Below are 25,080 nucleotides of genomic sequence, written 5' to 3' on the forward strand. Positions count from 1 at the left end.
GAATTTGAATAGATTGATATTCATCACTGTAATAGGAAAACTAGAATTCTTCACAGCAGTATTAATGTGTGAACAATTATTTTTTCTAAGCATTTTATTGATTTTGAAACACTATTTATTTATGTGTTTTATTAGGCGGACCATGTAAGGCAGGGAAGAGTACTCTCGCAAGCGTACTTATTGGCGAAGACATTCCATTACAATGGAATTCTACAGACGGGTTGGTCATATTTTTCGGTAGGAATGGTATTGACATTAAAAAGAAGAAAATGATTCCTCTTAAAGAAGGTATGTTTGCGTATTCGAATACTTTGTAGTCCTTTTTTAAAAGAAATTAAAAGCAGTTTTATATCCACAACAAAAAATTATTTAAGACAACTTTCCACAAGAGACCAAATGACATAGAAATTAACAAATATATGTCACCGTACGGCCTACAGCAATAAACAAAACCCATTCCGCATTGTCAGCTATAAAAGGCCCTGAAATGACACATGTAGGCCCAAAACAATTCAAACGAGAAAACTATAGGTCTGATGTAATTACAACATTTCCATTGGATTTATTTTGAAGACGTCATTTACAGTGAGAGAAAACATGACCTTGTGAACGCAAGTATTCAGTTTGGTTCTAACTTAACTTATGGCAAACTCAATATTAATTACCAAACTAAACATTTTGGAAAGATCTAGTTACAGTGCTGAATAAGTAACCTTTTAAAAGGTTTAATTTAAGGATATATAAGTGTTCCCAGAGCATAAATAAATTTCCTGGCCCGGTAAACAACATCTAAACCATGTAAACCACTATTACCCATGTGGAATTGAATTAAAAAGTCATAAATTGATTGAGAGAAAATATATTCGAGTAACAAACTAAAACCAAGGAAAACAAAGCAACTATACAAAGAAAACAAAACAGAAACAACAGAATACTGAAGTGTAACAAAAAACCAAACGACAATGCGACATTCATAGAAACGAACTATTAGATAACAACTGTCATATTCCTGACTTGGTACATGATATTTCAAGATAACATGGTGGGTTGTACCTGTGTTTGTGGCCAGCCAAACCTTGCGCTTAATTGCAATGTACACAATACATTTTAATGAATTATCAACGATGTTTTTCAATCTATAGTTACAGTACTGTAGTTTGATAACCATTTCTGTCGCCATACTTTTTTTACCAATGTACACGTGTTCAGGTGAACGGGGCCATGAAATTTTGGCAAAGATTCTGCGAGGAAAACCAAATGTTCAAGTGCAGCCTGACGAGAACACCAAACAGCAACTTATACCCACTTATAGCCAGAATAGTCAAGCAGATATAAGATACATGTCATCTAAAGCATCTGCCACACAAGCACAATCAGTTAACAAGGATAAAGATAATCCAGCATACCAAGTCGCAACTATAACTAGTGAATCAATCACGGAGCATGTAGAAACAAAAATTTCAAACAGAGGAATGCTCCCTGTTCCTTCTGAGATACAGTCAATAGATTGTCAGACGTTGCAACTTCAAACAAGTATCTTAGACGAAGTCAGAGATAGGGAATATAGAATAGAAATTGCACCTTCTGATCTGGTCGATTTTGGTGGCCAGAAATCATACGATATGACACATCAACTTTTCATACAACACCGTGGATCATTTTTATTAATGTTTGATGGCAGGTTTGGTTTACACAAACAGCTTCGCGAGTATCCAGAAGGAGTGACTTCTGCCTGTAAGTACAATGAAATCTGAAATACTCCAAAACATTACACACTTTATAACTGATATATGTGCAATGATTTTAGTTTTTCGAGAGCGTGGTTAAATTGCTGATCCTTAATAAACACAGATGATCCTACTCTTCTGAGATGCATGTTTACCAAAGTCATAATAAAGACAATAGGTGAATCTCAATATAAACTCGTTCTACTTAAGATGTGTTTCAAACTTAGCCTTGTGATTAATTAAAAATACAACTCCAATGGGTTGCTTGTATTCCATTCATGACCTGTTTAGCATTGGTTAACAATTGCATAATTTACATTTTCAATAAAAAGATCAACAACTTAACCGTGACCTAAATTTTGTTTAATAGAAGTTTACCCAGGTTCATAGCCCATCAATTGATTACGAAAATACATTGCAATAACTCTCAACAGGAGGGAGATCGGATGCGACTCCTGCTATGCATGCTAATCTACACTCAGTCTAATTTTGATATTGACATGAACAGTTTCGACGACTTTTCTGGTATATCAAGATCTTAAACTACGAAAACATGTTGCTAGCGCGTTTCAAATACATACAAGTCCAATAGAAAAGGAATTTAAAGGGAAAATATGTCCATCCTCTGTAAAATCTAAACAATAAATTATCCAGTCATCTTTCAGACTTATCCAATTCGGTCAATTCAGTACAGTTAATATAATTCGCTTGCAGTCAATTTAATCATGTGCAGTATCTATTCTGTCAATTTAGTATGATGTTGATATTAACAGATAAATTACAGTTCTGAACAGCCTGAACATAGACTTAACAGATCTTAATTGACTGTACACAATTTGTCTGAAAATGTACTGCAGTGGATGCTTTAAAAAAAAACTAAAAGAATAAAAAAAATCCTAAAGTGACATTCAAACTAAAATAAGGTCGAAAACATACTGACAACGCACGACTTAACGAGAAAAGAAAGAAGAAAAGACCAACAGAATAACAACTGTACAAAACAGACTGAGCAACACGAACTCTATTTACTGTTCAGTTACAAAATTTCGTTTCTTGTTGTCGAATGGTCAACCAATTCATGATTGTGACCATGACATGAATAATGTTTCGATTTCATTCGTTAATCCTCATACTCTGCTTGCACAAGTTTTGTGTGTCCAACTTTTGGATCTCGATGAAACTATTGACCGCAAAGGTCATGATATTTCGCAAGATTTCAAATGCAGCTACGGGACTGGATAATTTTGAAAACACCGCGGTAGTAACGATGTCGCGTTTTACCTATATATCTAGAAATGACATCGGTGCAGGATGTAGTCTAAGCTTTTTTGAATATTTATGAAGTAAACGTTAAATAGTATGGCTTGGTTTCTGCTTATTATATTACGATACTTGATTTAACCCCGCCAGTTTATTAGCTGTTGTCTTATTCGATATAATAAAACACTTACTTACTAGATATTCGATGAATATTAAGTTTATTGTCTCCTCGGATACAACTAATGCCCTCGGCTACGCCTCATGTCAATTGGTATACAATAAATCGACATTACTAAACACGTAACGATTTAACAGATGGTATAATATTGCTGAGTAATGAACAGTTCATAATTTCTAATTTGAAGTCGTCCATCTATTGCATTATCAAGGAAAAAAATCAAGATATGAAGCGGACGTCCATGATTCGGTAGTATTCCTTATACATAAAATGCAAGTACTTAATAAAATGAAACGTTTTTGAGAGACAAGACATCATCAATACATCTGAAACTGAAATTAAAAACAATTGCAAAATGCTTTCTCACTTGTCCTGGAGAAGGTTCTGTTTGAGGTCTGCTTCATATGAGTACAAAATCAAGGCGGTCAGTAGGATGACAGGGGTCCGGTTGCCGACTGGCCTTAGTAGCCTAACTGGTATATCACTATCATATCAACCTGAGTTTGGGATTTTTAAACACACACATGACAGTTGCACTCGACTCCAATCGTAATTACATAGGATAGTAAGTTTTCCTGGCGAAGGTTAATGATTCTATCAGGGCATTCCGGCTTCCTTCAACATTGAAAACTGATCGCAACAAAATTCCCAACAGGGCTGAAAGTGGCGTTAAACACCAACAAATTAATCGGCCATTGGGATGCAGAATGAGTACACATATAATACCGACTGTCTGGGGAAATAACAAAGCACCAAACGCACCAAATATGTTGACGATCACAATTTACAGCATTGTGATGATAGTGTTGTCGATTTTCGGTTGTTAGAATCGATGTATTTCTTGAATACTAGTAAGTAAGATTTTCGTAACTTAAATAAGGAATTTATTTTGACGATGTCTCTATCAGGGTAACGGTTTAGAAGTCAAGTTATTTTTGGTAATTTATAAGTTTTGTGTCATTGCATAATAATGTGGTTCGTCTTTTTAATTTCCTTCAAACCCTTCAGTCTCGTGTCGATCAAAAGCTATTCACAAGACAAAGTCCCTTGGTTATTGCTTGTTATATTTATCATTAAGGATTTGTTTTCTCTGGGTTGACGATGTTTGTCGGCTTTTTTATTTATCCATTGTGGTTTGGAAATTAAATATTTGCTTATTATTTCACAAATGAACTGTTACTTTTCTGAACAATTCCTACACTGATCTTTGTCGTAATGTGTCATAAAAACAAACGTCAAGATAAAGAGTTTATCGGTTACGGGACATAACCATATGTTGATCATTTTATATAATCGTTTTGCTTTTAATTTGGATATGAACAGTTATTTCATTAATTTTAATGATTTTTTATTCAAATATTCTTTTCAGTAGCTTTTGTTATAGGCTAATTTTAGTTTAAACTATTGTTACATTAAGCAAGTTTTGTGATGAACGGTTAATTCTTGTTACAGCCATACTAAAACACTGGGTTGATTCAGTGTTGACCTACACCGACGATACTGAAGACATAATGCCAATGATCATGTTTGCTGCAACACACAGGGACCAGTGCATGGTAAATTATCATTGTAGTATATCACTTTTCTGCGTCACCTGTATCACAACAATATCGATTTAAAAAATCAAGTAAAAATTCCGTCAGCATTCTGAATAAATTCTTTGATAGCAATTAACATTCACCAATGCACACAAGGAGTTAAAACTTCTCTTTTGTTAACAAGTTAATTTTGAAATGGGCAGTTATATATAAAAGAAGATGTGGTATTATCACCAATGAGACAACTCTCTACAAGAGACCAAATGACACAGAAATTAACAACAATAGGTCACCGTACGGTCTTCAATAATGAATACAGCCAATACCGCAAAGTCAGCTATAAAAGGCCCGCTATGACAATATAAAATAAAGTAGTTGAGATCATCAACGGCCTAATTTTTATACAAGAAATGTACGAAAAACAAATATGTAACCCATAAAAACAAACGAAAACTACTGTATTTTGGATTACATATTTATTTTTCGTCCACACTCCAGAGTTGGAACAGGCAAATAAATACAGAATGTGTCGGGGTTAAACATGTCTAATAACCTAGAACAGTGGTGTAACAGTACAACTATCCCGTTTGCAATTAGTTTTCTACCAAAAAAACTTCAAAACCAAATCTTTATATTTATGGAAGAATTAAGTAAATGTTTTTAGTTGTTTGTGGTAACGAAATTCCTGGCTTAATAATTTACCAGTAATACATAGATGAAGTGAATTAGAATTAAAAAACGTCATAACAGACACGGGCATACACATTTGAAAAAGTCTTAAATGCACTAGTTGACACAATGTACTTGACGCTTATCTTAACCAAACTCGACTGCACTGTCTAGCACAGTGTTATCGATCTTAATCAAAATCTCAACCAGTATACATCATGGTTGAAACAGTTTGAACCCATTCTTTACCTGTACTTCACCTATGCTTAAGCTTAACCAGATTTAATCTAGTTTTCAATGTCTAAACCTAAATCTTCATAACTTCTGATTCTTAAGGTCTTATAAACCTCAGAGGACCAATCCTAAACCACTTTTACTTTTCTATATCGATTTTATTAATTACGAATGTGTAACTGACAACACTATATTAACAATACCACACGTCTTTAGTTATAAACAAAAATACATACATGTGAATATAGCAATCAAGATATCCAAATTATCAACTCTGCTAAAAAAAATCATCACCATAAAAAAATAGAAGGATGAAATCTGAACTGTTTCTCTTAGGCTTGATCTTTAATATCTCCCTATTGTTATGGCGCTATATTTATATCGCTATTTCACGTCACAATTAAAAACGTTTCGTAAGACAGCACGCAATAGTTGTTAGAGAAGACCTACAAAATACTGAATTTATTTTGAACCGTTCTCGTGCTCAAATGAAATGCTTTATGATTTTATAAAATACCATCTCGTATTGTTTCTTCCCAAAAAAGTTTTGATAATTTTATAAAATTCTACGGTATAAGGTATGGAGTCCAGATAGTATAACTTTTTTGTTGGATTTAGTATAACTTTTTTGTTGGATTCGAGCGTCACTGATGAGTCTTTTGTAGACGAAACGCGCGTCTGGCGTATATACAAAATTTAGTCCTTGTATCTATGATGAGTTTATTTACTCATTATTTTCCTTTAAATTCAAAATTATTTGATTTTTAAAGCAGATTTGCACAAACACTCCCATTTTAATTAGTTGATCTGCTATATAATTTAGGAAACAGTGAAATTAAAGGAAAATTTCATTAAGGATTTGAAACATATGTTCTCCCAGCATGAGAAAAGCATTCACATACACCTTGAGACGGTATATTTTATCAATGGAATTGATAAAAATGACGCCGAAATACAACGGCTGACGGACCAAGTCGTCATGTTTGCAATGATGCAATCATCCTGGGGCCAACGAAGACCAATGCAATGGGTTCCTTTAGAGTTACAAATCTCCAACATGAGAATGAAAAATATAAACATCATAACGAAGGAAGATCTTCGAAATGTTAACAAGATGAATGACGACCTAGCCTTAAATGAACACCAGATGGACGATTTCCTGATAATTCAGCATTCCTTAGGTAAACTGATGTACTACAGCCTCCCAGGGTTAAACAACTTCATCATCATTCATCCTCCAGCACTGGTTAATATATTAAGGTCATTTGTGACCGATGAAAAGTTCTTTCCAGCAGACAAAAGCCTTAGATACATTTTAGAAATATTGACAGAGACTGGTAAAATCTTTAAAACTGACCTTTTAAAGCTTTGGCAACAAGATAATGTTCATCAGTATATGCCATCAGATAGCATCAAAGAATTTGTTGTACAGCTCCTCGTTCATTTAGATATTCTGATTATCCCAAAGGCGTTTAAACAAACTCCGTCTGTAGCTGACGTTTATCTTGTTCCATGCATGATAAAGACTATTAGACCATCCGATTTCAACTTGGGTCAGACAGAAAGAACGATATGTTTGCGGTATTCACTAGAACGGCATTCACTTCCCACTGCACTGGCTTACAAACTTATTGGAGGATCAGTCAACGCTTGGCCATTGAAGTACGAAAGTAACAAACCGTGTCTTTATCACAAAGCTGCAGTGTTGAATGTCAATGAAGATACGGAGCTCCGAATATGGTTAGAAGACAATCGACTTATGGTTTACATGACAAACCAGGAATCTTTATTACATATTTCACCGGATGTAGCAGCAAGTGTACAAGAGTGTCTGACAAAGAATCTTGAGGTATCTCTCTCGTTTCATTATAAGAGCTTTGGTAGAAAAATGGCACTAACTAAATTATCAGAACTATACTCTATTGAAGTAGGCATTCCATGTGGCAGGAATGTTTGCTTTAAAACTTTGCAAGATGTAATGAAAGATGACCAATGGACATGTGAAAAAGGGGAGGAACATAAAACCAAATATTTACGTTACTGGATCTTCAACAAGGTTTGTTTATATATCTTTACATTATATTTTATGGTGTATACTTTATAAATTTCGTTTACCTGTCAATTTCACGTTCATTAGATACCTTTAAAGGTAGAAATAGTGAATCTTAAATTTAGAAATTTAGTTTTTTTAGGATTTGAGAAAAATATATCGCTGATTATTTATAATATTATGTTGGTTGTTTGCCTGACTTATTCCCAGCTTTATTTACAAGTGTTAGCAGTAGTTTAAAACCTATTTAAGTTAGGCACTTTACATTATGTTATATGATATACGTTCGCGTACACGCGAAATACTAAAGTGATAACGACTCCTACAATTGCAAGACAGATACATAAGCATGTTATATGAAGGTGTTCGAATTTATATTCTTTAGCTTGGACTAGTTATAATATAAAATGTCACTTTATATTCTAAGTTACAAAAGTATATCAAACATCAGGGAAAACGTTCACGTACAAGGAATATAATGAAAGTGATGATGGCTCTACTTCAAACTGATTTAAAATATACATATTTATCCACACACTTAATCCCTTTAAAATTGTGAATATTTTATTGAAAGTAAAGTAGAAACATATAATCTAGACAGATTGATGTAAATATGTAAATGTTAAAGAAATATTACAATGAAACCTACATATTGTACTTAAGATGTACATTTTTAACATTTAAAAAGATATTTGACTAAGAACAAACACTTTTGAATAAGACGTCAAGTAATGACATATCTTTTTAAGTTATACCTTTGCTTATATCTATCTACAATTTATTAATGAATACCTATAAAAATTCATCTTCGATAGCCAAGGGTTACGATCCACTCCCGCTCTCTTCACCCTTGACGGATTGAGCCAACATTTGTGAAAACAATGTTTCGCCATCTGTCGGAAGAATTAATTAACGCCAATTCCGAATACATTATTCTTGAACAATGGTAGCACTTGAACTCTTCAATTTGGAGGTTAAAACACGGTAGTGTCTAGATTCTACCCACTTGTTAAAGCGGAAAACGAAAATATACGTCAACATTCATGCGTTTGTGCATGAAACATACAAAGGAACTTCTATTAGTTGATTAAAAACATTCAAGTTGTCACTAAATATAGTCATATGTTTAGGGATGTAAAGATTTGTTGCACAATACACACGTGACAAATGTTTACAAACACTTTCTACATTTACACGTGATCATGTTAAATGTGCTTTTTAATTGGATGCAGCGCGTTTCGACTGCAACCAATAAATACTTACCCTGTGTCTCCGAATTTTATCTCAATACGCCAAGGGTGAAGAGAGCGGGAGTGGATCGTAACCTTTGGCTAGCGAAGATGTAAAAATTAGGCTATTTTGACCGTTTATCATGTTTTTCCAGTTTTCCAATAAATATACAAGAAGTTTGAAGCCAAAATTTATGAATAAAGGAGAAAATTTTCTAAAAATTTAGTACAATATCTGACGAATAGTGAATCTTAGAAAAAAATTGTAGTTTAATACAAGAGGCAAAAATGTCTGACTTTACATACATTCTGCTTTTCAGCCATTCATATTGTTTTAGCATAACATTGCATAATCGAGATTGAAAGTCAGCAGACGTTTTTATCGCTTTTTTGTGCATTTTTTCTTTGCTCTTTTTTCGTGATAATTTTTCATATCATGCTTCTCGCTTGAGATGGAAAATTATCGCTAGAAAGTAAGGAGGCACGTGTCATTGCTTATGAAATTGACAATGTCGTCATAGGTAAAATAGCGAACAACAGATTATCATTGGACTCTCAAATCGATTACTTTTCTCGCTTTCGCCGTGCCGGCTCAAACGAGAAAACAAATCTCGTTGAGATGATCAACAATAATCTATAAACACCGCCTTTTGAATATCATATCACACAGTCTTTTTGAACACTATTCTAAAAGATAAGAACAAAGTGTGTTACAGCTTCGAATAATGACAGCAGATATACTCCATAAATGACCTCACTATTTGGTTGTCAAATAAAACCAATCGCAATTGTAAGTTTCAGATAAAATCATAAGGAATGATAAACGTGCACGTGGTCCCTTTGAATGACAGTTTAATCCGTTGATCAATGGTCTTAAAGGTTAAAACAAATTTAGCTACATTTCCAAATAAATACAACATATCTATACCATGAAAAAATTTAATGGTAAAAATCGCCCCCCCCCCCCCCCCCCTTTAATTTGCTGACTTGTAAAAATCGGAAATCAAAGTAAGATGATTTTTTTCTGAGTAAGTTTAATAAAATTAAATGCATTTGATAGTGTGACTGAATTAAAGTACTAAAGGTTTATTTTGGCCTGGATTTTCAGCATTCGATTTGTCATCTTATAAAGTCATGCTGGATATTAGGTTCACAGTTTTCTCTGCTTTCAAAGTATTCCTATTTGAACTCATCCTGGTTTTCTAGGTACAACCGGAAACTACATGCGACACATACTATTGGTATCGGTAGCGGATTCGACCTGACACTTGTACTTATTGGAAATTTCAATTACACGGAAAACAAAAGGGTTCAATTTTGAATCAACACCATTGTCTCTTATCTTTGGCTGGTCATTTTTTCGTCATGTCGGTTAACAAAAGAGGGACGACAGATACCAGAGGGACAGTCAAACTCATAAATCGAAAATATACTGACAACGCCGTGGTTAAAAATGAAAAAGACAAACAGACAAACAATAGTAAACATGACACAACATAGAAAACTAAAGAATAAACAACACGAACCCCACCAAAAACTAGGGGTGATTTCAGGTGCTCCGGAAGGGTAAGCAGATCCTGCTCCACATGCGGCACCCCTATTGTTGCTTATGTTATAATACATCCGGTAAATAGTCTAATTCGATAGGTCACATTCGTGAAAGGGAGGGGGATTGTAGTTACGACACATGTACGACGTAAGGAACATATCCGATATCATATGTGAAACAGATTTTCCATTACGGTCAACCAACTCGTGATGGCGTCCGTAAAATTAACAAAGTGATGATTTCAACTTCACCATTTGGAACTGTCGGTTTAATAGCTTCCTTGTGAGCAGCAACCCTCTATCAAGAAAATCATGATAGAAAATGCAAGCACGGGAATATCGTATCAATTGGGAGACATATACACCGTATGCAGGTGCTTCTGGAATGTTGCTACTTAGTACCCTTAGACCTCTTTATTATAGTACTATAGATAAAGATATGATTTTTTTTCAATTGAATATTTTCGTTCAATGTAAGGGAATAAATCACTGCTTTTAGGATTTACCACTAATATATTTTTAAAAATTAAATGGTCATTTATACAATTTCAGGCACAAAAGACGTGTGGACATGAATGTAAAGGTAGATATTCATTCACGTAGCCATACATAAGATAAGGAAGGTGTTAATGTGTTTAAGTAATGCGTGTTTAGCTAATTAATATAAATGTGCTAGAAACCGATATAAGGTTTTCTTACATGTAGCAATGATTCGTCATTAAAAAAAAACCACATTAAGTGTGTTGCATCAATCGTGTTTTGCATTTACAAGTATTCAAAGCATTTGTATCTAATTATCTCATATGTTCATTTGAATATACATGTACTGTCTAGAATGTTTACCTATTTTAATGCAGCCATTAGGCAATTACATATAATATATATATATAAGCAAATTTACAGATCTAACATTGTTGGGTTGATGTTTAGACGAGTTGTATATACATAATGTACACAGCCATGTATCACCATCATTGATGGTGATCCGATGGATAAATCTGTTGTAGAGTTGTCACTTACGGGGCGATGGATCATATAAACATGATGCAGTACACTACAAAATATAATATATAACAAGTGTAAAAGACTACAACATCACCAAAAACACAATAAAACGAACAATATGTTAGATATTTCGGATAACAGATATCCTTCCAAAAGAGAGTCTTAATTTGAATTGACATAATTCATTTGTCATCGTGCAATTACCGAGGAAGGATATCTGTTATCCGAAATATCTAACATATTGTTCGTTTTATTGTGTTTTTGGTGATATTGTACTCTTTTAGACTTGTTATATATATGAGAGTTTGTTTATCATTATATATGGCTTCTAGATGACTCTCTATTTAATTTTGACTTATTTTTTTAAAACTAATGTTGTCGGCTGTTAACTCAAAGTGAAGTTTAAAACTTGAATTATGGCCTGTTGAATTCAACAAAATAAAAATAAAATTTAGAATAAATCAACCAAAACAAAAATGGCACTTTCTAAAATTTCATGGGTCCGAATCGCTTTTTTTAATTTACCTTCATCGGTAATGCCCAAAACTAAACTTTTGAAAGCCATTGAATCAAAAGGGAGGACATCAAAAGATTACACAAGCTGTGCATATCACCAATATAAATATATCTGACTTTGAACTCTTATTATGGAGTTTGGTGCAATATGTACCTTGTTGTGTTGGCATTCATGTCAACCTTTTTTGATACTGTTTTGAACAAAATTCTTTGTTCCAAATAATTAATTGTCTGTGATTGCTGATTAAAAACTAAATTTTGTTTTAAGGTCTCACCGACGATGAATTAAGAGCAGAACCGTCTGATAAGCATCTTGTTAGATTAGGATGTCATATTGGTATAAATTTGTTTCGAGAATATTTTATCTACTTGGGAATGGAAGTGGAGGAATGGGAAGATATCAATTTCCAGTATGTTGGTCACAGTCCAAAAGGAATTAAGTCGGTGGCACTGATGCAATGGAAAAATTCGATGTTATTGAAATCAAAGGATCCTACTTTGAAAGACCTTCGTGATGCCCTGAAAAATGTGGAGCTGGATAGTCATCTTATATGTCAGGTACAGAGCTAGTTTGTATTATATAAATAAATGTAGTTGTTTTTAATTAACCAAAGAAATGTAAACTGCAAATTTATAACTACAATGATATGGCTTTGTTGGATATTATGAATTAGCTTATCAGGAGAATGTCTCTGTATGATAAACTTGATTTCGTAAATGCTTGGTGTTGTCGGGGAAGGAACAATGTCTTCAAGATATTTGTATGGCTTTAAAGCATGAAAAGAATCAGTTGTAAAAGTGTAGTTTATATGTGGTTAATTACTTAGAGGTTGTTTTAAAAGGTGCATGTACAAATTTATTCTTTGATAACCACCATTTCTACATTAGAAAATGACTGTACCAAGGGAAAAATATGACAGCTGTTCATTCGTTTGATGTGCTTGAGCTTTTGATTTTGCCATTTGATTGGGGACTTTCCTTTTTGAATTTTCCCGAAGTTCAGTTTTTATATGATTTTTATTTTGATACGGTTTCATTACACGAATAAAGTTCGCGTGATTTTTTTGTGATACCTTTAATGGAACGTACTTTCTTTATCTTTCTTTATAAAAAAAACTAGATAACAGAGGAAGGAACGAGAAGTGTTACAATTTGCCTTGTGGTTATCTGACTTTGTTTCTAGTATTGGTTTGTACTTTTTGGGATTTTTGTGACTTCAAAGTTTTTATAGTTACTTTTAAATATTCTCACATTTTTCTAGACTGGGGATGTTTCAAAACACGAAATATCGTGAACGTGTACAAGATTATATATCGTATGTTGAGCTCACTTCTACCTCAGGCATAGATTACCTTAGCTGTATTTGGCAAAACTTAAAGGAATTTTGGTTCTCAATGCTCTTCAACTTCGTACTTTATTTGGCCTTTTTAACTTTTTGGGGATTCGAGCGTCACTGATGAGTCTTTTGTAGACGAATCGCGCGTCTGGCGTATATATTAAATTAAGTCCTGGCATCTATAATGAGTTTATTCTCTTTTACTGAGTTGTTTTCTCATTACAATATATTTGATAGTTATTTTTCTTCATTTCAATAATCAATTATTTTTTCATTAGATATTTAGGGAAAGATCAGCGTTGTTGGGTAAGTCAATTTTTTTATAACACAATCAGTGAAAAGTAAATTAGTTCTAAATTGTAGGTTTGCAATGTGCCATGATGGTGATAAATTACGAATACACATAGGATTCAATTTTTATTTTTTTGTTGTTGAACACAGGGATAGTGTGCATTAATCCAGTACATCAATTTAAATCTCTGGAATAACTTTACGCAAAGAAGTATACGTTGTATGGTCTTGATATCAAAGTCAATGTTTTCTCCGCAAAACAAAGTTTATATCTCACTGTTGTTAATTAGCTTGATAGTTTTAGTATCTATGATATTTACTAAACTTAAGTGAATTAAGTTTTAGGATATTTAGTTTTATTGAAATACATTTCCTAGAAAAAAAAATATATTATTGTATAGTCAGATGAGATAAACATTGAAAGATAGAACTGGTTATAAATTTCAATAAGAACTTACCGCTGTTCAAATCTCAGATATCAAATTGGACTAAACAAGCCAAGATAAAACAATCGAGGTCTTCGCATGAACTCAAAATAAAAGCTTGACCTAGTCTCTCAACATGGTTACAGACGGATACAGTCCTAACATGTACAAAAGCTTGATAGAATTTGGCTGCATGATAAGCGTCCAACACACTGCGAATACAGAATTCACAAAACATATTCCGAAATGAATAAAGACAAAAAAGATAAATGCATATAAGAACTAAGATCACACACTACGAAACATTTGTAGAATAAAACACAATGTTGACTGCAGTATCCCTATTTTGACATTTTTACCTAATATGTCTTTGTTTTGTTCACACCTAGTTGTAATTATACTGAAATTGTATGTGACTGTCATACAAGTGAGAGGCTCGCTAGCTATAAAACAAGGCATCATCCACAATTTCTCAATAAGAAAAAGTTTTCGTTTCGAATTTTTCTCGGAGTTCAGTATTGTTGGTTTTTTTTACTTTTCAACACAAGAACATCATATCAGTCAAATATTTTGTGAAAGTGACATTGAAACTAGACTCGTCTCGACAGAGATGTTAAGATTTTGTGAAATAGGGTCCCGGCGATTACTAATATATTGAATAGTTTGACTAATATTTTTTCGAATGTTTTATAGAATATATAACAGAATTGATAAATTAATACGTTCATTTATCATTCCAGCAATGGCGGACTTCAATCTCCAGACTATCCCAAGTGACCAACATTTGAAAGAATTGTCAAATCAGGTCGGCAATTGCCCATTGCAGTTGGGAGTAGAACTTGGATTAAGTTTTACTGAAATTGAACAAAGTTTGTTCAGTTTTCCAAAAGATCTGCCCGGTTTGGTGGAAGATGTATTGACAAAATGGAGGAGAAAGTCAAAAGTCAAGACCATTTACAGTTTAATGTTGGCACTTGAACGCGTGAATACAGGTGGACTCCAATACCTACGCGAAATATCAAAGCGCCCTCATGCAAAGTAATAGAAAAACCATCATGTCTGCAAAAGTCTTATTTTGTAACCAAAACAATAACTTTGAAGAATGTTTTATGATTTTATGACACAATATGCACCACGATTGCTTTTTCATACTCAATTCGTTTTAAATGTGAATGTAGTTTTGTGATGCATAGTTATACAGATAGTTAGATAAATAAATAATTGTAAATGTAATTGTTCTGTGTTGTCGGAGGATCCGTGTAAACTCATCATAGATACCAGGGCTAAACATGTGTACAATAAACGCGTGTTTCGTTTTGAGAAGATTCATCAGTAACGATAGAATAAAAAGATAAAAACCTACGTAAAGTACAAAAAGGAAGAGTATATTTTTACAAGTATCAATAAAAGTAAGAATGACAACTAAATATCAAATGTTAAAATCAAAAGTTTAAACACATCAACCGAATGGAATACAATTGTCACATTCCTGATTTTCTATAGGCAATTCCTTATGTAAAATATGGTGGACTAAACCCCTCAATAAAACAGACGGACTTGAAGGACCTACTACTACAAGAAAATCGAAAATCTAAATGACGTATAACTAACAAAACCTCAGTACTGTGTCAGACATTGTTGTTTAGTATTCGGGTGAAACACAATTAAAGAAACATCTAAAATAGGTCATTGTTTTACCTCTATAGACAACTTACCAAAAAAAGTCATGCAGAAAATGTAAAATAACAAACAAAAACGAACTTCACAGAAAAGTTTCAGATCTATCATGAATAGCCTTTGAAGACAAGCGAGATGAAGTAATCTGAAAATTGTCCTTTTCGGAAATGATGCGGTTGCACTTAAAATCTAAATATTTTTTTTCTTTTAAAACCTTCTGAACTGTAATGTAGTGTATTCTATATATAGATATATATATATATTTGTTACAGTAAATAGGTGAAATTAGGAATAACATGTAATTACTAAAATTTAGGAATTACATGTTATCCCCGATGCACTTAGTAAATACAAGTAACTCCTGAAACGGCCCAGTTATTACCAGTATTTACTAATTTTAAAATGAACTTGTTTTAACCTAGAGGAAAATCAATTTGGAAAGTCCATAATCACACGACAAAATCAAATAACAAAACGCATCAAAAACGAATGGACAAGCTTTTGATTCAAGCCGAGATTAGACAAATGTAAGATATTAGTGGTAATCGTTGTTGAAATAATAAGAAAAGTTTTGGGGTAAACGTCAACAAGTCACCAAGAAAGAAGAACAAAAGCAACACTAATGGTCTCTTGCATTAAAGGTTCACCCTAGAATGATATTACAAAGGAAGGCAAAAAATAGTATTTCTTCTTCTTCTCTAACAATAAAAAAATATTTTTTATCATAACATCGAGTGTTTTTTCCGGTTTTTTTGTTTGTTATTTTCTGGTTTAATTAGGAGAGGGTTGTCGTCTACACTTTTTTCATAAATAAATATTCTGACAACTTTTAACTCTTTTTCCAGATGCTTAAAATTTTCTCAGTGTATATGTCGTTTACATTTATATTATTTTGTACAGGTTATTAGTCTTGTACAAACATTTTATACAAGTAATTACTTGTATGAAGCCATCATACAAGTTATTACTTGTTCAAATAATATTGTACAAGTAATTACTAGTACAATTTTTACTGAGAAAAAGATAATAACTTGTACAAATTATTATTTGCTGTTCTCAAGAAATCGTTTCCCTTTAAACAAAAACTTTATTACTTAGACATAAAGGTATAAACTTTCAACATGTGTGTATTTTTAGAATAACAAATATATAAGCAAAACTTAAAAATCAAGTCAAAACTGAAGTGTAAAGATGGAAAACAGTGTAGAAAAAATTATCAAGAAATAAATAAACTTTGATAATTAGCTTTCACACGCGTAAGATAGTAGGCCACAGACCACAATTAATTCCTCTATCAGTTCTTTATAACCTTTTGCATCATTAAAAAAAATTGCACCATGCACTTTTGTCAATTTTTTTGTGTGTGTAATGTATAGTCCTAGTCCAAATATATATCCAACATCCAGAAAGATTGAAGCAATCACTTTTACAAATTTAGCCAATACACATCCATACCCCTAGTGACAAGTCAAGAGATGTTCCGAAAACTGTAAATATCACCTTTTTGCACTAGGCCTAATTACTCATTCCATATCAAAACCAGTTAAAATACAACATCCAAAAATTTATTTGACCTCTCTTCTTTTATTTCCACTAAAACAGATTTAAGAAATGAGCGAGGAAAGGAAAGAAAACAATTAAGGAAAAATACACTCTAATTAAAAGGAACTATATTCGTGGACAACGAAAAGCGGGGTCATTAATTGTGGTCTTGGGCCTATCAGGGGCCTAAAACTGGACCAATTCAAAAAAACTTGGCATGATTCAAGCTTAGTATATTAAAAAACAGGTTATAAAGTTTCAAAGCCATATGATACCAAATAAAAAAAATGTGGCATTTTTTTATATCTGAACTTTGGGTGCTAAATTGTGGCGTTGAATTAGAACAATTAAAACTATCAAATTTGAGCTTCTAAAAACCAAAAGATACCGAAACTATCACTTTTAATGTCTCTATGTATAAGTTAACATCTATTCAAAGCAACAGAAAGCATACTTCATGTATCAGACTTATGAAAAATGGCCAGAAGTTAATTTTATATGAGCCTGTGCCAAAAAAAGAGGTTTTCAATTAGGATGAGGCCTTATATCAAATGTAATATTTTTCACTTACCACAATTTTCTGAAGTTGTTAAGTTATAAAAAAAAAATTAACAGGTTATAAATGTACTTTTAATGGAAATATAAGTTTCAAATAGCATAACACATGTGAATAAAATGGTCTTTAGCAATGTTATGCGTAAAAAAACAGGTTGTAAGTTTAGGCCGTTCCCCACATTCGCATATTTAAAAGCATATAAATGATAAGGGAGATGGAGATATACTTCTTTTTGCTTAAATCTGTGCTTAGATATGATAAAACATGGAGGCTGAATGTAACAAAACTGTCACTTTCAACTATATATGTAGACAGTATGGTCTGATGCAAAGTTTATTAGCTTTACTGTTTAAAAACTGAATGAAATTTCAGCCTCAAAAGGCCAATATTTTAACCACTAGCTATCCAACAGAGGAAAGTAAAGGTAGTCTGTGAAACAGAAATGGTTAAGCAACCAGTAATAAGTGTTCTTGATGTAGTTCAGTGCAATCTGTTTTGGAATACAACTTGTAAGTGCATAGAACTGCACATTTCACCTGCTGCTTATACTTACCGTTAGACTTAGATTATTAAAACAGCACATTTTGCACTCTTTTTATGTTTTAATCTACTTTTTTTTGTGTTCAGAGTTCACAAATAAGTTAAACAACTGAAATAAATACCACAAACACAAATAGATATCAGAAAAAAAACTGTCAGAGAGAAATTAAGCATGCTGTTTTTGAAAAAATAGTGAAAAAGCTACATTTTGGGCATGTAACCTGAAAAGTGACTTTTTCACAAAATGTCTATCAATTGAAAGTGAAAATCATTTCTTCTCATGTAGTTTGACAAATCAAAACCAATAGATCATTCAGAGAAGATGCCAAAGTCAAAATTCAAAATTTGCTGAAATGCACCTCTTAGGCCACAGTCCACAATTAATTCCTCTATCAGTTCTTTATAACCTTTTGCATCATTAGAAAAATTGCACCATGCACTTTTGTCAAATTTTTTGTGTGTGTAATGTATAGTCCTAGTCCAAATATATATCCAAAATTCAGAAAGATTGAATCAATCACTTTTACAAATTTAGCCAATACACATCCATACCCCTATTGACAAGTCAAGAGATGTTCCGAAAACTGTAAATATCACCTTTTTGCACTAGGCCTAATCACTCATTTCATATCAAAACCAGTTAAAATACAACATCCGAAAATTTATTTGACCTCTCTTCTTTCATTTCCACCCACAAAGATTTAAGAAATGAGTGAGGAAAGGAAAGAAAAAAAATTAAGGGAAAATACACTCTAATTAAAAGGAACTATATTCGTGGACAACGAAAAGCGGGGTCATTAATTGTGGTCTTGGGCCAGTACAGAGATAATATTATTAATGTTAAGGAAGCTAAATTTAGTTCCAAAAAGACAGCACTTCAATGATATTTCTAATGACAGAATGGTATTTTGAATGTACAAGTAATTGTAAAACACATTCGCAAAGGAGACAAATTGTTTATATTTTGCAGTTAATGAACTTAACCCTTTGATAAAAACAGCTCATGCCAAAAGATAATTAAAAGATTTAGAAATTGGAGACAATGATACAGTGACATTGTAGACAGAGGTCTGATTGACTGTAGTAATATCAAAGGAGTTGTACTGAAATTTGCTGAAAGTTGAAAAGTAGGAGCACAAGTTGGTTTCATGATTGGTTTAATGAGTCGAAATGAAATCGAAACGATTCAAACAAATGCAAATGAATAGATACGAGAAAACAGTAAAGGTAAAATAATACCCGACAATTGACAAAACAATCACAGACTTACTAACTCAAAGAAAGGAGTTTTTCAATGAAACATTTTGTTTAAAGCAAAAGTAGAAGCAAATACAACTCAAATAAATTGTGTTGTACATTTTATTATCTTTTTAACGACAAGTTTGTCAAAGTTTGTGTACAGTAATAACCTGTACAAAATAATAAAAATGTACACGACATATACATTAACAGCTTTCTATTTTTATTTAACATCAACCGATTGCAGATGTGTACGTTATGTTGTATTAACCATTTGATATTGCTAAGTTGTGAAGGTTAACCTAGAAGCAATTAAATACGTTTTCACTTTTAACTCTTATAACAATTTAGCTAAATATAATGATCAACTCTTTCAGTTGAGGAAATAGTTTGAGTTATTCTCTGATGTTTAATTGTTGTAGTTTCCCGTCTTCGATTTGGTCATGGTAATTAAACATGCAGTCGTCTGCTGAATTCAGTGTTCGATATCTGATTTGTAATACTTTATTGGTAAGATATTAGATCTTGGCAGGCCTAATATTTTTGAAACAAGATCTACAGTTTCTTGAACGACAGAACTGAAGAAAACTTGTGATAAATCTTCACTTGTATCCTCACACACTTTGTCTATTTTCGTGAGTAGTACAATTTGTGGGATGCCTGCAAAGATAATAATTATTTGTGTTAGAAATTACATTTCATTTAAATCTAGGTACATAAATATTATGATTTTAGATATAGATATGCAGCTGGGGATTTTTTTCACTTGGAAATTTCTCCATATCTATCTATTTATTTTGGATTTCAAAGAACAATTCATTAACTTTTCAGGGTCTATCAACAAGATTTATAACTAATCATAATTCTTATGGACCTCTAGAATAGTTTCGGAGAGAAATATTTTAGCAATGACACTGTGTATGCCAATTCGGAGGCTTACTGAAAATAAAACATGACGATAGCGTACATGTATCTGTTATAAGGTAAATAAAGTGACCCATAGTTTTGACCACGATATTAGTTTCAGAATTAGAGCTAATGATAACCACTAGGGAATCATGTATATACAAATCACTTGAGCATTATTAAAAGTTGGTTTACACAAATTTATTTTCCAAGTATAATTTTGGCAAAATGGTCCCCATTTACTGAGAATCACTGTATCATATACAAGTAGTCAGCACTGTTTGTGCTGACATGAATTATCATTGATATTCTAATATATATAAATTAACTGTTTACAAAACTTAGATTTTTTTTAAATACTATGGCTTTTCTACCTCAGACATAGATTACCTTAGCTCTATTTGGCAAAACATTTAGGTACTTCGTACTTTATTTGGCCTGAATAACATTTTTCGGATTCGAGGGTCACTGATGAGTCTTTTGTAGACGAAACGCGGGTCTGGCGTAATATATAAAATTTAGTCCTTGTATCTATGATGAGTTTATATACAAAGAATGAAATATAAGAATACCAAAAAAATGGCTTGATGCATAAATACAGAGTCACGTCAAATATATATCACCAAAAACAGACAAAACAGAAATGTAATATAAATAAAAACCATTGAAAAACCATTTCAAGACCATCGTGTATTATTCATGAAGTATATAATACGGAATATTAATCAGCAAGGTCTTGGTACCATCTGATGAACGTTTTGTTTTAAATAAGGGCGAGTCATTCTTTGACATATCCCTAGTTTATCACCTTTCTGCTCACGTTTTATAAAGTTTGAGTAGGAGCTTCAAGCTCTTGAATACCGAATACGTTGGGAAATGTATATCCCATATACAGGTGTAGTTGGTTTATTGCTATAATTAAGTGGTGGAAATTGATAATTTCAAAATTAAAATCGTATAATAACATTAAAAAAACTGAGTGAGCACGCTCACATACCCCACGTCCCCACATTGTCATTGGAGAAATTAAATAAGTGTAAGAAATAAAATTGTAAGAGAAAAAAAATAATGACTTATATACTAGTCAACAAAAGAAACGATACAAGACTTTTTTTCAAATTAAAGATAAAGTTTTCCGTTTATAGGACCAATATTGAGGGTTGTAATACTTGATCATTATGGAAATCCGTTTAAAAAAAATGTGTTCTTGCTTTCGTGACGCTTTTTGCTTTTTTATAATCCTGGTACCTTTGATAACTATTTGCCGATTTTTTTTTTTTTACAAAATTTACAAAAAACGACAATTTGTAAAACAGAAGTTACAACTAATGATGCCAACCTCTCATTTAAAGGTAAAGAAAATGTTTGCCATCAATTTGTTTTTAAAAATCATACAGTTTCTTCGTTTATTTGTTTAGCAAAATTTGGCCCCACGAGAAATCGTTAAAATGTATACATTATCAACCATGGACAGTATGTGAGGAGTGATATTCAAAAAGCGGTAGCAATCTGAAAACTAATTCGAAAGGTTTCAAATTTACTGTGTGTTGTTTTCATATCTAAAGCATTAATTTGAGACAAAAATAAAAAAAACATTTTTTGCATTTTTTGAGATTTAAAAAAAACCACTTTTTTTCCCAAAAATTTGAAAAAAAAACAATAATTTAACCCATTAGTTACAATATGAAATGCAACTTGATTAGCATATTGAATATTTTTAAACAAATTTGAAATTTTATTTAGTTCTTAAAAAAATACTTGTCGATTTTTTATTCATCTTTCCTCAAAACTAATTTGCACCCTATCATCGTTCACATGAAATTTAAATACTTTCCGACAAGTTTTGATTTTCATTATCACATGTGCATACACTGCAAATGAAAGCTTTTTAAAATAGTGTATCTCATTTTGTTTTATATTTAATACTTTTTGATAAATTTCATTTCAAAGTCATGTATCGTTTCTTTTGTTGACTAGTACAATTTCCTGTCAATGAAATTCTGTTGTGTGGTTTCAGAGGAGTTGGGATGACAAACTGTTGCAGAAGTACATTGAAACACATGAGTTCAAAGGGGCCTAACTCCTAGAAAAAAATGAATCGTAATTTCATGTCTATAAGTACATCTACGTAGTATGCACTTATTATCTACAAAGTTTCATGAAATGTTGTTGTGTGGTTTCAGAGAAGTTGAGATGACAAACTGTTGAAATAGTACCTTAAAGCAAATAAGTTCAATGAGGCGTAACTCCTAGAAAAGAAAAGAATCGTAATTTCCTGTCGATATGCACATCTACATAGTATGTCCTTCTAATCTTAAAACGTTTCATGAAATTCTGTTGTGTATTTTCAGAGGAGTTGCGATGACAAACTGTTGCAGTAGTAGATTAAAGTAAATAAGTTCAAAGAGACGTAACTCCTACAAAAAAAATTGAATCGTAATTTCCTGCCGATATGCACATCTACATAGTATGTCCTTGTCAACTAAAAAGGTTTCGTGAAATTATGTTGTGTAGTTTGAGAGAAGTTGCGATGAAAAGAAAACAGGACTGACGGACTGACGGACGAACGAACTGACGAACGGACTAACGGACGGACGGACTGTCGAACGGACTGACGGATGGACGGGTCCAAAGCATTATACCCTCCGCCACTTCGTTGCGTGGGGTAAAAACAGACCAAAAGACATAGAAATTAAGTATTGATTACATCATTTCTGTTCAAAGGGAAACAAATTAAATGTATATGATAAAGACCACTTTCGCTACTGAAAGGTCTATAACTTAACGAGAACAGATAAAATCGTAAAAAAACCCTTGACCTTTATTGAGTCACAGGAAACAACATATCTATGTGTGTTAAGGAGTCGTCAAACACTTTTCATTTTTTTGGATAAAATATGAAAATGTTTTATTCGGATTTTTTTATTTTTTCATAAACAACCTCTAAGCAAATGTCGATTCTGGAAATTTTTTGTCTTGGTGGATTTTGTGTCGTTATTCTCGTCTTATATTAAATGAGTTTCCCTCAGTATTAGTTTGCTACCCCGATTTTGTTTTTTGTCCATGGATATACGAGATTTTAACAGCGGTATACTACTGTTACCTTCATTTTCCACATTTTCGTCCCTCATTTTCACACATTTTCTTACCCCATAAACGACGAAACGTTAATTCGGTGCAACTTTTTAATACATCTTATAAAAAACGATGCAAGCATACGATATGAACCTACGAAGGGTTATGGTATAGGGCAAGTGGAAATAAAGATAAATTACCGAACATTTCGATTACTGGTACGGACTCAGTTCTGTTGACAGTAAATGTGTGAGGTTGAATCATGGCAGTGTCAAATAATAAAATGTCTTTATATCTGTATTGGTACGTTGTAGAATTGATAACGGCTTTATTTCAACTTGGACGGAGAACGAAATTAGTCCCAATTGCGGCTATACAGTGCTTCTTTGAAGCTTTTGGTTGGCTTTTGCTGTTGTTCCAGTCTACAGAAGTTCTTGATTTAATAGGTTGCAGAAAGTTGTATGTTGACTTGTTTTCGACAAAATTTGATAAAACATTGTCTGAAACTACTAATTTCGTATGTGTAATATGTGTGCAACTTTAATGTGGTAATTTAGCACTACAATATTATCATGGCAGATCCTTAGAATTTGAACAATGTCCTGCAAATGTAGAGATAAATTAATCTAAAGTCTTATACTATAATATAATAATATTCAAGACGTATACTTCGATTAAGAATTATGTGATCGACAGGCGGTATTGCTGACACATGACCCTCAACCCCTCTATTGAAATTAGTTATCAAATGTTCCAGGATTATAATTTAGTACACCAGACGAGCGTTCCGTCTGCATAAGACTCATCAGTGACGCCCAGGTTGAAAAATATTAGCCTTTGTTAATTTCGTCTGTCATCTTATTGTTATAACTCTAATTCTTGCATCATTTTTGTGATACAACCGTCATCTCATGATGTATAGTCTCAGTTGGTGAATGGTACAGCTCTTCTTTTTGCCCTTTCGTTTCGGTCCGTCTGTTTTTTGTGTATGGGTCATATATGATAGCTTCATATGTGATAGGTTGTGCCTAAATAGGACAAGAGTCGAACTCGCTTTACCTTATTGAATTATGTTATAGATTGCGCCTAAATAAGACAAAAGTCGAACTCGCTTAACCTAATGAAATTATGTTATAGGTTGCGCCTAATTAGGCCTAGATTAGAACTCGCTTAACCTAATTGAATTATGTTATAAGTGGCGCCTTAATAAACCAAAATTCAAATTCGTCGTTTTGCTGGTGTCACATTTATGTTAGGTTTAGGGCGTCAGGTATTTGGGGTCCAAGGTGTCATTTGTTGGTGTTTACCTCTTTTATCATATGTCCACTTCACATGCACTTGTCTCAGAATATTATTCATATATACCTTAATATTTAGGTATTTAAGGAAATTAAATTCTGAGACGAATGCCTGTGGTCCACTTAGTTGATAGAATCTACTTCATGTTTCTGTCTGTTCATAGAACATGCTTAAAAAAATAAGCAATTTGATTATTTTTCACTTTCAACTTTAATAACAATATACAGTAGCTAAATATAA

General features: G+C 32.6%; 1 protein-coding gene across 1 annotated transcript in view; it reads left to right on the plus strand.

Moving 5' to 3' along the window:
* The window catches only part of LOC134711219 (uncharacterized), a 28,056-nt gene extending 12,857 nt beyond the window's left edge, over window positions 1-15,199 (plus strand). The window contains exons 7-14 of the mRNA XM_063571686.1: window positions 136-288; window positions 1,210-1,734; window positions 4,618-4,721; window positions 6,430-7,662; window positions 10,986-11,016; window positions 12,223-12,512; window positions 13,569-13,596; window positions 14,747-15,199. Of these exons, the coding sequence (XP_063427756.1) occupies window positions 136-288; window positions 1,210-1,734; window positions 4,618-4,721; window positions 6,430-7,662; window positions 10,986-11,016; window positions 12,223-12,512; window positions 13,569-13,596; window positions 14,747-15,048 (2,666 nt within the window). The 3' untranslated portion in view covers window positions 15,049-15,199. The remainder of the gene's footprint in view (window positions 1-135; window positions 289-1,209; window positions 1,735-4,617; window positions 4,722-6,429; window positions 7,663-10,985; window positions 11,017-12,222; window positions 12,513-13,568; window positions 13,597-14,746) is intronic.
* Window positions 15,200-25,080: the final 9,881 nt, after the last annotated feature.

The sequence above is a fragment of the Mytilus trossulus genome, chromosome 3, assembly GCF_036588685.1.
Source record: "Mytilus trossulus isolate FHL-02 chromosome 3, PNRI_Mtr1.1.1.hap1, whole genome shotgun sequence".
Lineage (NCBI taxonomy): Eukaryota > Metazoa > Mollusca > Bivalvia > Mytilida > Mytilidae > Mytilus > Mytilus trossulus.